Genomic DNA, 14,022 nt, shown 5'->3' on the forward strand with positions numbered 1-14,022 from the left:
TGCTGGTTTTGTACCCCAAAGAGATAATAAGGAAAAAGACTTGTACAAGAATATTCATAGCTGCGCTCTTTGTGATGGCAAAAAAATTGGAAAATGAGGGGATGCCCTTCAATTGGGGAATGTCTGAACAAATTGTGGTATATGTTGGTGATGGAATACTATTGTGCTAAAGGGAATAATAAAGTGGAGGAATTCCATGGAGACTGGAATGACCTCCAGGAAGTGATGCAGAGCAAAAGGAGAAGAACCAGGAAAACATTGTACACAGAGACTGATACACTGTGGTACAATGGAACTGAATGGACTTCTCCATTAGTGTCAATACAATGTCCCTGAACAATCTGCAGGGATCTAGGAGAAAAAACACTATCCACAAGCAGAGGACAAACTGTGCAAGTAAAAACAATGATGAAAAGCAACTGCTTGACTACAGGAGTTGAGGGGACATGTCTGAAGAAAGACTCTAAATGAACACTCTAATGCAAATACCAACAACATGGAAATGGGTTCAAATCAAGAACACATGTGATACCCAGTGGAATCCCACCTCGGCTATGAGAGAGGTGGGGGGGGGGAGGAAAAGAAAATGATATTTTTCTCCAATGATTAATGTTTGGAAATGACCAAATAAAATAATGTTTAAAAAAAAAAGAAGAAGAAACTGAAAAGCCCAGGGATAGGCAGACCCTCTAGATCTTCCTGGCTTGTTTTACCTAGTCAGAGTAGGAAAGGAGAAAAATAAGGTATCAAATCATATTGATAATCTCCTTAAAATGAGGTTAGGTGTGGGGAGGGGGGTAAGGTTGTTATTGCTCAATTCCTGGAATTAGAACTGACTCACAGATAGTATGATTTCTTTGGATTTAAGATATTTTCCCACAAAAAGATTTGATATGGGGGCATAGATATGCCACTTGGAAAACTTTAGTGTTTGCAGCTCTGATACATGATTAAACAAAAGGTGGAATATAAAAAAAAAAAAAAAGACACAGGTAGTCACCTAAGGAACTGCCTTTATATTTCATGTGACATCCTGTGAGAGGGTCTCAGCTGTGGAAGTTGACCATGGAGGACCTGAAGCGTGAGACCTTAGCCTGCTTCCCTTAGATGATCAAATGGTGAGTGATGAGGCTGACTCCCCTTTCCTTGGATTTTCTGAAGGCACCAGCCTCTTGAAAGGCCCATCTCTTGGGACTCCCTTGCCCTTGACTTTCTGGAGTCATTAGCTTCTGGAGAGACCCCTTGGCTGAGGCCTCTGATCTCCTGCCTGGTTCAGACAAAGCTGGGGCAGCAATCCTTCCCTTTTCCTCTCTCTCTCTCTCTCATTTCTTAATTTCTTCCTTCTTTTGTAACGAAACCACCATAAATTTCCATTCTGACTCAAATATTTCATTGGGATTTAGAATTCAAATCCCTGGCAACCAACTAAAATATATTCAGTCCAAGCATAAAATTTACCCCTTACATATAAGAAAGTAAACTGAAAAAATTCAAAGGATTCAATAAGACTAAATTGTTTAATTCCTATGTGGAAAGGTAACATATCTTACATATAAAAAATATCTTAAGAACTTTCATTATTAGGAGAGGACTATTTAAGACAGAAACCATGGAACTGAATGAGATGAAATGTTATAAAAAATTTCCACTAAGGGTCGGAAAGAGGAATACCCTGTGTGAAAAGGAGAACTAGATGGGGGTAAATTATCTCATGAGGAGGTAAGAATTAATACAAAAGAGGGGAAGATGAGAGCAATTCATAGTAGGCAATGCTTGAATTTTACACTCATTGGAATTGGCTCAAAGAGGGAATAGCATTCACACTTAGTTGGGTATAGAAATTTATCTTACTTATTGGGAAGTAGGAGGGGAGGGGAATAAGAGTTGAGGGAAGGATGAGTTAGGAGAGGTAGTAATCAGACAATACATTTGTTCTCTATCCAAATGTAAAATGCTTGTTGCTTATCTTGTCCCTTTCCCTCCTCATTCCCCTGATTTTTCTTTTCATCCAAAGGAATGAAAAAAGATGACAAATGAGAAATTTTCACAGCTTTTTTTATTTTCTTGAGAATGGAAGAGAAATGTAATACCCACCATTAATTTAATCTATGGCAAAGTAAGCTTTACTCAATTCAATGTTCTGTCTATCAATTCATAGGTAATCTAGTCATACTTTATATTAAAAAGAAATATACGTTTTTGTCTCAAAAGTACAGGGAAAGTGATGAAAGTGTCATATTATATACATATATATGCATGCCTATACACACACACACACACACACACACACACACACACACACACAGATAAACTGAGATTGTGAGAACTGGGGATGAAGAAATAAAACATAGAAGATACCAGAATAGTCCTTGTTTGGAGTCTACAAAGAATGATACCTTCACTACTGACTCCTTAGGCACTTACTACCTGTGGCCTTTAGAATGATACTCTCTTCTTGCTTATCATAAAGCTTTAGAGGGATCTTTGGGAGGCAGAGTGAAATGGTTAGTATACTAGTTGGGGAGGAGAGGAGAAAAGCAAAGTACCTCATATTGATTAAATTGTGGGTGGTTTAAGGGACCCGTTGCCTTCAAAGAATTCTCAATAGATCACAAGTCTTGGGAGAATTTGGATAAGAAAAAAAGATTGACACAAAGATTCAACAAATGCAGTATTGACTATTCAGCTTTAGACTTTTCTCCAGATATTTTGTACTAATGTCATCAACAACAAACATTTCCAGCTCTTTATAAGAATGCCAACAAATTGGAGCTAAATGATGTTCAGATATTCAACTACGTCTGAAATCTAGCCTCATCCTAATTTCTTCTTAATCTATGGGGAAATCTTTCCTGGGACATCCAGTTATTCTACATTTAGTTTCCCAGGTTATCTAATTGCTAACATACAGTAGCATGATTTCATTGACTACACATGGGGCCACATTACTTATGTTCCCAGCATCCCCCTGGCTCCAGGCTAATACAGGACTATGCCAACAATATGTAACAGAAAGAAAAAAGACCCAGTAGGCTATTTTGCATTTCTACCATACACTATGAAGATCCACAGTGTCATGTAAAGTCTAGGAGATAGTGGACCCAAGGGAACCATTTGAATGATAGGCTCTCAGTCCTCTACTAGACCTCCATAAGTAGCATTAAAGATGTCTTATTGAAACATGGACTCTAGGGAAGATACCCAGATACTATCAGGAATTAAAAAAAAAAAAAACATTTACTTTCTGTTTTAGAATCGATATTAAAGATTTTTTCCAAGGCAGAAGAGAATAAAGGGCACATAATTGAAGTCAAAATATCATGCCTAGGGTCATACACCTAGGAAGTATCTGAGGCCACATGTGAACCAAATACTTACTGTCTGCAGACCTAGTGCTCTATCTACAGAGGAATCTAGCCCCCTACCAGCAATTTTTAATGAAAGATATCTCAGCTATCACCAGGCAGCTCCAATGTTATTCTCATGTCTGTTGTGCCCCAAACCATTAAAGCCGATTGCTGTTCCTGATATGATCCAAGACAAACTCATTGTAACTTTCTATACCAGGAGCTCTGCATAGAATGCTTTAAGTCATTTATAGGAGTCTCAGAGAATGTGGTTAGAATATCAGCAAGAAACAGCAATCCATTCCCAATCACTGCAAGAACATTAGTCTGTATTTCTTCTAACCCACTGACAACTTATCTCTGCTTTAACCTCTCACTGCATCCCTCCCACAGCTGGAGATCACACTGGTTCTAGAAAAAATTCAAGAGGGACTTTTCAAGTCTAAAGATTGAGCATTAGTCTATGTAGCCTCATACCCCAACTACCATTTCTTGAAATACCCATGTTTGGCTTTATGTACAGCTTATGTATAAAACTTGTAATTGGTGAAAAAACTTACATGGCAACAAGAGATCTTCCCAGCCCTTTGGGTAGTGGGGAAAGCATCTGTACCTTCTGAAATTACAAAGAGCAGACTTTGGGGCAAGATATTCTCTCCTTGGCTGTGTTAAGATTTCATTCTGAACCCCAGTGTAGAACTCTCCAAGTTGTGCATATTCTATCATCTAATTTAATGTGTGTGGCTTCCCCAATTACTGTTGTCCTACTTGCTTGATAAATGTTTGCTCGTTCTCCAGTTTTCTGTTTAGTGGCAAAGAAACTAAGATGGCAGAGTCACCTAATTGTGCCCCTTCCCAATCTGGGACAGGACTACTTCCTGCTTGAAGCAACCAGATATTGTGGCTTTTTTTCTAATCCCAATCTCTCAAAAGGCACTGGATCTCAAAAGTCTGAAAATAAGTCATGTGTAAAAAATAATCTGAATCCAGTATTCCTCTCAGAGACAGGGCAACAAAAGAGTGAGCACCAGCCCTAGGTTTCTTCTCCTGGATCTCCACATAAATGAACTTTGAAGTCTTCCTTGGAGTTGTAAAATGAGGCATTCATACTATACCTAAATAAAACCCCCCACAGCATGGGCCATCCTGTGTCCCTACAGCTTGGGTTTTTTATGTCAAACAATAAACGATCAGACATAAAATCATAGTTCAATTGACACAATAAGAAGGCTAAGAATACCAGTCAATCCATTTGTGTCACTAGTAGCCTCTCTTACTTCCTATTTCCATGATAAGCATACTTCCTGGAAGAGAGTTATTCCAGCCTTCTATAAAAAGGTAGAGACTAGGCAAGTGCTTGTGTGGTTTATCAAAATTAATGGTTGTGATACAAATTCTCACTAAAAAAAAAATCTTGATTATAAATACCATCAGTAATGACACTAAAGCAGCATAATATACTATGGCAAATTCTTATCTCAAACTTAGAGAGGAAAAACAGTTCAAATCCAATCCAATCTCCTAAGCATTTTCTTGATCTGTCAAAGGGATTTAACATTTGGAACACTTTTGGATTTGGATTCATGTCTTCCAATTGTATGTCCTACTCTCTGACCACAAATCAGGACATATCTCAGTTCAAAGGGATGATTTCTTCTATGTTGTATCAAAGAAATCAAAGAAAAATGTATCTAGAATTGTTCTCACCATTCTAAAAGAAATCCTGAAATTTCATGTGAGATTCAGAATATAGAACTGATCTAACTTGTCTAAAATATAATTGTGTGCTACTTTTAATAATTTTTCTAATTGTGTTTTCTTTCCTGGTAGAGGCAATAAAGCGCTTTACTTATGATAAATGATTGCATAGACTAAGAAACCATCTCTGAATCAGATATGCTTTTGAAGATGCTTTGGATAGTATTGAGGACTAAAGAAAAGACAAATGCTAAAAAAACAGAATGAAGGAGTGAAATCCAAACCAAAATAATTATGTCTAGACATGGACTTGGAGGGGGCAGCTGTCTTTCTTAGTGGATTGAGAGCCAGGCCCAGAGATGGGAGGTCCTGGGTTCAAATCTGGCCTTATACACTCCCTAGTTATGTGACCCTGGACAAGTCACTTAACCCACATTGCCTAGCCCTTACCACTCTTCTGCCTTGCAACCAAAAACCAGGATTGATTCCAAGACAGAAGGTAAAATTTTTGTTTTATTTTTAAATATGGACTTGGGAAATTTATTTTCCTTTTTTTTTTACTTTTAAACATTATTTTATTTGGTCATTTTCAAACATTATTCATTGGAAACAAAAATAATTTTCTTTTCCTCCCCCCGCCCCTGCCATCCCTCCCATAGCCGATGCACAATTCCACTGAGTATCATGTGTGTCCTTGATCTGAACCCATTTCCATGTTGTTGGTATTTGCATTTAGAGTCTCTCCTCAATAATATCCCCTCAACCCCTGTAGTCAAGCAGTTGCCTTTTCTTGGCAACTCCCATAGTTTGTCCTCTGCTTGTGGATAGTGTTTTTTCTCCTAGATCCCTGCAGATTGTTCAGGGACATTGCATTGACACTAATGGAGAAGACCATTAAGTTCCATTGTACCACAGTGTATCAGTCTCTGTGTACAATGTTCTCCTGGTTCTGCTATTTTCACTCTGCATCACTTCCTGGAGGTCGTTCCAGTCTCCATGGCATTCCTCCACTTTATTATTCCCTTTAGCACAATAGTATTCCATCACCAACATATACCACAATTTGTTCAGACATTCCCCAATTGAAGGGCATCCCCTCATTTTCCAATTTTTTGCCACCACAAAGAGCGCAGCTATGAATATTCTTGTACAAGTCTTTTTCCTTATCTCTTTGGGGTACAAACCCAGCAGTGCTATGGCTGGATCAAAGGGCAAACAGTCTTTTATCACCCTTTGGGCATAGTTCCAAATTGCCCTCCAGAATGGCTGGATCAATTCACAACCCCACCAGCAATGAATTAATGTCCCTACTTTGCCACATCCCCTCCAGCATTCATTACTTTCCTTTGCTGTCATGTTAGCCAGTCTGCTGGGTATGACGTGATACCCCAGAATTATTTTGATTTGCATCTCTCTGATTGAGAGATTTAGAGCACTTTTTCATGTGCCTATTAATAGTTTTAATTTCTTTATCTGAAAACTGCCTATTCATGTCCCTTGCCCATTTATCAATTGGAGAATGGCTTGATTTTTTGTACAACTGGTTTAGCTCTTTATAAATTTGAGTAATTAGATCTTTGTCAGAGGTTTTTGTTATGAAGATTGTTTCCCAATTTGTTGCTTCCCTTCTGATTTTAATTACCTTGGTTTTGTTTGTACAAAAACTTTTTAATTTGATGTAATCAAAATTATTGATTTTACATTTTGTGACTCTTTCTAAGTCTTGCTTAGTTTTAAAGTCTTTCCCTTCCCTAAGGTCAGATATGTATATTATTCTGTGTTCACTTAATTTACTTATAGTTTCCTTCTTTATGTTCAAGTCATTCACCCATTCTGAGTTTATCTTGGTGTAGGATGTGAGGTATTGATCCAGACCAAGTCTCTCCCACACTGTCTTCCAGTTTTCCCAGCAGTTTTTGTCAAATAGTGGATTTTTGTCTCAAAACTGGGGTCTTTGGGTTTGTCATAGACTGTCTTGCTGAGGTCACTTACCCCAAGTCTATTCCACTGATCCTCCTTTGTGTCTCTTAGCCACTACCAAATTGTTTTGATGACCACTACTTTATAGTATAATTTGAGATCTGGGACTGCAAGGCCCCCTTCCTTTTAATTTTTTTCATTATTTCCCTAGATATCCTTGATCCTTTGTCCTTCCAAATGAACTTTGTTATGTTTTTTCTAATTCAGTAAAAAATTTTTTTGGAACTTCAATGGGTATGGAACTAAATAGATAGATCAGTTTGGGTTGGATGTTCATTTTTATTATATTGGCTCATCCTACACATGAGCAGTTAATGTTTTTCCAATTGCTCCAGTCTAGTTTTAGTTGTGTGGAGAGTGTTTTGTAGTTGTGTTCATATAGTTCCTGTGTTTGTTTTGGGAGATATATTCCTAAGTATTTTATTTTGTCTAGGTGATTTTGAATGGGATTCAAATGGGGAAATTTGTAATAACTAGCATTTCCATAGAACTTTAAAGTTTGCATAGCACCTTTAGAGATCCCATTTGATCCTCACCAAAGGCCAGCTCCAAAATTGAGTCAGAAGATAGTCAGTGTGGTTCTCTCAATTCCCAGTTAACCACTTGCTGTCCTCATTGCCTCACAGGTGACAACTCTTTCTGGAAAGAGCTCTATGCTTATCTGTGGGACTGTCTAGCCCCTTGTGGGCAAGAAAAGCCAGCCTTGAGTTTAATTCCTCTTAGACTAAGTGCTTGGGAGGTTTTGCTAAACCTGTGAATGTTGGGTACTTAGTCTATGTCTCCAAGGACAAAAGTCATGAGATGTATAATTATTGGAAAGGTTTCCTGATTCAGATGGTTGTTGATAGTTTAGTTATCCATGAGGATTGGGCAATGGGTTAAAAGGATTCCTCTGCTTCCCTTTTCCAACTTGGGCCATTATTCCTCAGCAGCACTACAGAGAATCATTATCTCTTGCTTACTGGTAGGATTGGGGAAGAGAAGAGCTGGTCTCTTCCTTCTGATTTGGCTCTGAACATACAAAGTATTCTTTCCTCTTCCAAACCTACTGACTTTTGAAGGCTTGCAGTAATTCTCATCAGCCTCCAATACATGAGAGTGGACTGCATCTTAAGCTGAAATCTGTTACAGTCATCCCAGAATGATCAAGGGGGCCAAGAGGGTAATCAGGCATAGGAATGTACCCTTACAGTGACTCACCAAGTCAGCCGTTCAGGAGACAACTTAGAAATGTTCAAAAAAAATGAAAAAAAAAAACATTGTTGGGTGTATGGACAACCTCTTGACAGTACTCATATTGAGAGGCAGGAACCACATGCCTCAGGGTGTCATGGCTCTAGCATCAATGTATCTCATTGCCTAGCACAGTGTCTGACACATAGTAGTCACTTTGATGTTGATTGAAATCATATGTGTCCCTTGGTTTGCCGGAATTGGAGCTGGAGTTTCCGATAGAGGAAACCTCCTTGGTGAGGGTAAAAGGCTATCTTGCCATGACAAAAAACAAACCTTTAAAGAGTTGCTGTGGTCCCAAGTTTTCCCATGAGAAATGGGGGCCTGTCTTGGCATGCTTGATGTGCTAGCACCAGGCCTACTAGAGAAATATGCGGTCTTTAAAATTCTGCTCCAGGAAAAGAAGTCAGAAAATGCTCAAGGGAGAGAAGAGTGAAAGGAAAGTGCTCTACACAGCACCAAATGAGTCCTTAGGCTGAAAAAAACAAACTCTTTCCATCTAAAGCATATGTCACCCCCAAATATTGAAATTTTTTCAGAAAACCTGGACATCTTGGGATGAGGCAGAAGAGTGAGGCCAGGTTTTTCCTGTGCTCTTCTAGCTGAATCAAGTTCCTGGGGGGTGGTCAGTGGCAAACCTTGGCCCAACAAAGCAATCCAGTTTTTGATACTGTAAAAGGGAACTCTTTGGTCTCTCTGAGTTTACACTTGTGAAAGGGAATCCTTCCTTCCCTTTGCCTCTTCTGAGTTAACATAACTGAGGTAGCCCTGCTTACATTGTGAAGAAGGGATCAACTCTCCTTTGTCTACTTTTGAATGGAATCAACCAAAGATTGAAGATCCTCCCTAGTCCTGGGTAAGAAGCTAGCAAGGCATTGGAGAAGTCCCAAGTCACTTACTTAGAGCTGCATCCTATTAAGTCAGTCCCAAACTTGTGAATCCTCTGAGCAGAGTTCACACCTTCAGAAACCCAGACAGCCAGGAAGGTGTGAACCCTCTTGATGTGTAGCCACCCCTCCAAAAGGGGAGAACTGGTTCCCAGGGCAGTGCTAGACAGTTTGAAAACTCTGATTGGCTCCTATGAAGAGCGGAGAGGACAAGAAAGCACCATAAAAAGCCAAGTATCCTGGGACTTGAGTCACTCTTGTGGAGATACTCTCCTGACTGGAGAGAGAGCGATAGAGAGCCTTAGAGAGAGCTTAGCTGGAGACTGAGGCTTGCAGTTTTGTTTTGATTTGGACTTTGACTCCTGGACTACTTTTTGAGGTGAGTGAAAGGCTGACTCATGGAATTGTCCAGGTGGATCATGTCCCATTAGCTGCTAAGGTGGTTGACCTTCCCTGTGTTACTGAATCCATGAAAACCATAGATAAAAACCTTTTACAAGACAGCAAATATCTGTCAGATCCTTGTGTGCAGCGTGGATGGGGATCTTTACCCACCTTCAGAAGAACCAGTTGCTACTACTGATCCAAAAGCAAGTAAGAAAAAAGATAAAGACAGGGAGAGTCCTCCGGGTCCCCTACCTCCACCGGGAGAAGTAAACAGAGAGACGGATGACCCCAGCGTGGGTCCCAAGATTCCACAGGCTTTAGAGAAGATTCTTCAGCTGAAGGAAATTCGCCAAGAAGAGCTGATATCAGTACATGAAGTAGAGGACATGGAGACAGACACAAAGTCATCCTTGGGGGTTGCTGCGTCTGAGACTGAAGAAGACACAGGATCTTTTTCTAAAGAGGAGAAAAACCGAAAGAGACGGAACCGCAAGAAGAAGAAGAAGCCCCAACATGTGGCAGCGGGACTTGGTGCCCCCTCTGGGGGCTGTGAGAAAGAGACTCCATGCCCCAGTGGCACAGACTCTCCGACTGCCACGGTAGAGATCGAGTATGTAACTGAGGAACCTGAACCCTATGAACCAAACTTTATTTTTTTTAAGAGGATTTTCCAAGCTTTCAAGCTAACTTATAATGTGAAGAAAGAGAAGGAGCCAGAGAAACTGGACAAGTTGGAGAACTCCACAGCTCCCAAGAAGGGCTTCGAGGATGAGCACAAAGACAATGATGACGATAGTGATGATGAGCAGGAGAAGAAACCCGAGGCTCCGAAACGATCTAAAAAAAATCTACGGAGGATGAACCGTTTTACTGTGGATGAGCTGAAGCAGCTGGTGGCCCGGCCAGATGTGGTGGAGATGCATGATGTGACAGCCCAGGACCCCAAGCTATTGGTGCACCTAAAGGCCACCAGGAACTCGGTGCCAGTGCCACGCCACTGGTGCTTTAAGCACAAATACCTGCAGGGCAAGCGAGGCATTGAGAAGCCCCCTTTTGAATTGCCCGATTTCATTAAACGAACCGGAATTCAGGAGATGCGAGAGGCTTTCCAGGAGCAGGAAGAACAGAAGACCATGAAGTCAAAAATGAGAGAAAAGGTTAGACCCAAGATGGGGAAGATTGACATTGACTACCAGAAACTCCATGATGCCTTCTTCAAGTGGCAGACCAAGCCAAAATTGACGATTCATGGGGACCTTTACTATGAGGGGAAAGAGTTTGAGACTAGGTTGAAGGAGAAGAAGCCGGGAGATTTGTCAGATGAATTGAGGATTTCATTGGGGATGCCAGTTGGACCAAATGCCCACAAAGTTCCTCCTCCATGGCTAATTGCTATGCAGCGATATGGACCTCCCCCTTCATACCCCAACCTGAAGATCCTTGGACTGAATTCTCCCATCCCTGAGAGCTGTTCCTTTGGTTACCATGCTGGGGGCTGGGGCAAACCTCCTGTGGACGAGACTGGGAAACCGCTATACGGAGATGTATTTGGAACCAATGCAGTGGAATTCCAGACCAAGACAGAGGAAGAAGAGATTGACCCGACTCTTTGGGGTGAGCTGGAGCCTTCTAATGAGAAATCCTCGGAGGAGGAAGAAGAGAGTGATGAAGATAAACTTAATGAAGCAGGCTTCATTACCCCTGCAGACAGTGGTCTTATCACCCCTAGGGGCTTCTCTTCAGTGCCAGCTGGGATGGAGATACCTGAACTGATTGAACTCCGAAAAAAGAAGATTAAAGAGGCTATGAATGGCAGTGAGACACCCCAGCTGTTCACTGTGCTTCCTGAGAAGAGGACGGCCACCGTTGGTGGAGCCATGATGGGTTCCACCCATATTTATGACATGTCTACGGTGATGAGCCGGAAGGGCCCAGCCCCTAAACTACAAGGGGTGGAAGTGGCCTTGGCCCCCGAGGAGTTGGAGCTGGATCCCATGGCAATGACCCAGAAATATGAGGAACACATGCTCGAACAACAGGCCCAGGTGGAGAAGGAGGACTTCAGTGACATGGTGGCTGATCATGCTGCCAAGCAGAAGCAAAAGAAGCAGAAGGCTCAGCCCCAGGAGAGCAGAGGGGGAAGTAAGAAGTACAAAGAATTCAAGTTTTAAACCCGAAGATTGGCTCCTGCCTATCCTCCTTGGACCCTGCCTTTGGCTCCTCAAGATTCCAAGGACTCTTCATTTCCACGTTCTTATTTCAGACGCATTTTGTAAATAAAAATTCTTCCCTCCCAGGGAAAGGATGAACCTAAAAAAAAAAGGTAATAAGGTTTCTAAGTATAGATGCAGAAGCTTTCAGTACTTGGTGGGAGATAATTGTAGAAGATGAAACAAAGAAAGCAGACAACCCAGTTTGCCTGGCAGGCCTAGATATTTCCTCTCCAGGAATGAGTGGCCACAAGCAGGGCCATGGCTCCTCAGAACATGAGCTTCGAGAGATATTTAAGGACATTAGCAGCAGTAGTGAAGAGGAAGATGAGAGGGATTCTCATGATGATGAAGATATAAACATCATTGACACTGAGGAAGACCTAGAGAGGCAGCTACAAGACAAGCTTGATGAATCCAGTGAACAGTGCCAAGAAGATGAGCAAACAAATCAGATGGTTATGGGAATTCAGAAGCAGATTGATATAATGAAAGGGAAACTCCAGGAGACCCAAGGGAGAGTAAAACGACAGGAAGACCTCATTATCAAAGTAGAAAATATGGCCCTCAAGATTCGTCTTCAGGCTATGCTGGATGAGTTCAAACAGCAGGAAGAACAAGAGAAGCAACAGCTCAGTTCCTTGGTGGAACAACTAGAATCACTCCTGGAAAAATAAGAAGTCCCTGCCTATAAACTCACTGCTCCTCTCCTAATGGCAAATGGCTCCCATTCCATCCTTTGGCTTGAAGATTATTCATATGGAAATTTGACTTTCTACATTTTACCCATTTTTCTGTTGCCTATTTTGAATTTCTCTCTGTGGCACCCTTTATTTACTAGCAACTTATATATTATTAAGTAAGACATAGGTGAGAACAGTTTGATTGTATAAGAGTTTGGGGATTAGTAGACTAAATTGGAGCTAATTCCTACTTTTGTTCCAAGACTTTCTTTAAAAATATTGGGAAATTTATATTATTTTGTGATAAGAACCAATTTACTTGTAAGGAGATTCAAAGACAGATGCTGAAAGTTTGTTTTGTATACATTTTAAGTTCTCAACTGTTACAGATCACTTCTCACACACAGACCACCAAAACAGATGTAGAGGTAGATAACTCTCACATAAATAAAAGCAACTAACATACAGATATTCACGTTTATAACACAAGTGCCTTTCTCCTGAGCATTTGTCTGTTTTTCCTTGAATGATGTTCAGTGGATTAACAAATGGCTATTTTTATATATCAGAGAGAGGGACACACCTTGTTTGGCAACTTTTAGGACTACATTTTTCATTTTCCCATCACAATTGATAAAAATATTCTCCTCTTTTGGTGTTAGATATATTTTTGTTTAAATTCTGACCTACCTTGAATTTAAACATAATAGAGTTTCAAGTTAATCTTTCAAGCTGATACAGTTTTTCCAACTGTAATAAAGAATTATTTCTTTCCCTAATAAAAAAATAAAGCATCTTTATCAACACCTCACATAAATTTGAGGTCATATATGCAAATACATACATACACATTTAGATATATCCATATATCTCTCCAATAAACAAGTGAGAATACCCTCCTGCTTTTAAAGTGCTTATACTCTTTGTACCTTTTACCCTTAGAATTGTATAAGTGGAAATTTTGTATCCTTTGGACTTCATCTCCCAGAATCCTCCCCTCATCCCAAGGTTCCTTTTTCCCTTTCTGTTCATGTGGGTCCTTTACATTATGGTTTTTATGCTGTGGGTAATGCCTCCCTCTCTCTTTTCCACATGGGAGGCTGGTGAGGTCTGTTTCTCTAGACTTTTGTTTTCCTTTTGCTTCAAGTTAAATATTAATAAAGCTTATTAAATATAATACTTGTAGTATTTGATATTTTGTTTTAAAATTTATAGAATGGTGTGAACCTTAAAAATTCTCAGACCCTACTTCATAAGGTTGGATTGTTAATCTTAAAAAATTCTCAGATCTTACTTCATAAGGTTTGGTTAAGACCATTCCCCACTTTAAACAATGAAGGAACTTAGATCAGGAATGTGAGATCTCTACTCCACCCCTACTTAAGCCTGCTTTAGGGGAAGAAACTCCCTGCTGAACAGTGAAAAATACTTAAACCCTTACTTATAGTAAGGCAAATGTTCTTAAGCTGTGCCTATTTTTAGATCTAATACAAAAGGGTGCTAAGTACCTATAAAGGTCAGGCAACTTGTGAACTTACAAGGAGCAAAGAGGTGAGAAACTTATTCAGAGGTTTTTCAGGTGTGAACTTAATCAAAA

The 14,022-nt window shown here is 40.2% G+C and overlaps 2 protein-coding genes across 2 annotated transcripts; both read left to right on the top strand.

Moving 5' to 3' along the window:
- The first annotated feature begins 9,259 nt into the window (after positions 1-9,259).
- LOC100025566 (splicing factor 3B subunit 2-like) lies at positions 9,260-11,824 on the top strand. Its single transcript, XM_056821096.1, has 2 exons — positions 9,260-9,379; positions 9,628-11,824. Exons 1-2 carry the CDS (start codon positions 9,260-9,262, stop codon positions 11,701-11,703), a joined length of 2,196 nt encoding a protein of 731 aa, XP_056677074.1. The 3' UTR covers positions 11,704-11,824.
- A 49-nt stretch (positions 11,825-11,873) lies between these two features.
- Positions 11,874-12,419, top strand: LOC103106271 (transcription initiation factor TFIID subunit 7-like; the record flags this gene model as incomplete). The annotated part of the gene is made up of 1 exon (XM_007486880.2): positions 11,874-12,419. A coding segment is annotated over one exon (546 nt), but the record flags the coding sequence as incomplete, so codon positions are not given.
- Positions 12,420-14,022: the final 1,603 nt, after the last annotated feature.

The sequence above is a fragment of the Monodelphis domestica genome, chromosome 3, assembly GCF_027887165.1.
Source record: "Monodelphis domestica isolate mMonDom1 chromosome 3, mMonDom1.pri, whole genome shotgun sequence".
NCBI classification, from domain to species: domain Eukaryota; kingdom Metazoa; phylum Chordata; class Mammalia; order Didelphimorphia; family Didelphidae; genus Monodelphis; species Monodelphis domestica.

Bases quoted from the DNA above. Each gene is read 5' to 3' on its own strand.
- LOC100025566 (XM_056821096.1), top strand. From the start codon at position 9,260: ATGTGTAGCCACCCCTCCAAAAGGGGAGAACTGGTTCCCAGGGCAGTG. The intron at 9,380-9,627 runs GTATCCTGGGAC...TGAAAACCATAG, and splicing joins AAAGCACCATAAAAAGCCAA to ATAAAAACCTTTTACAAGAC.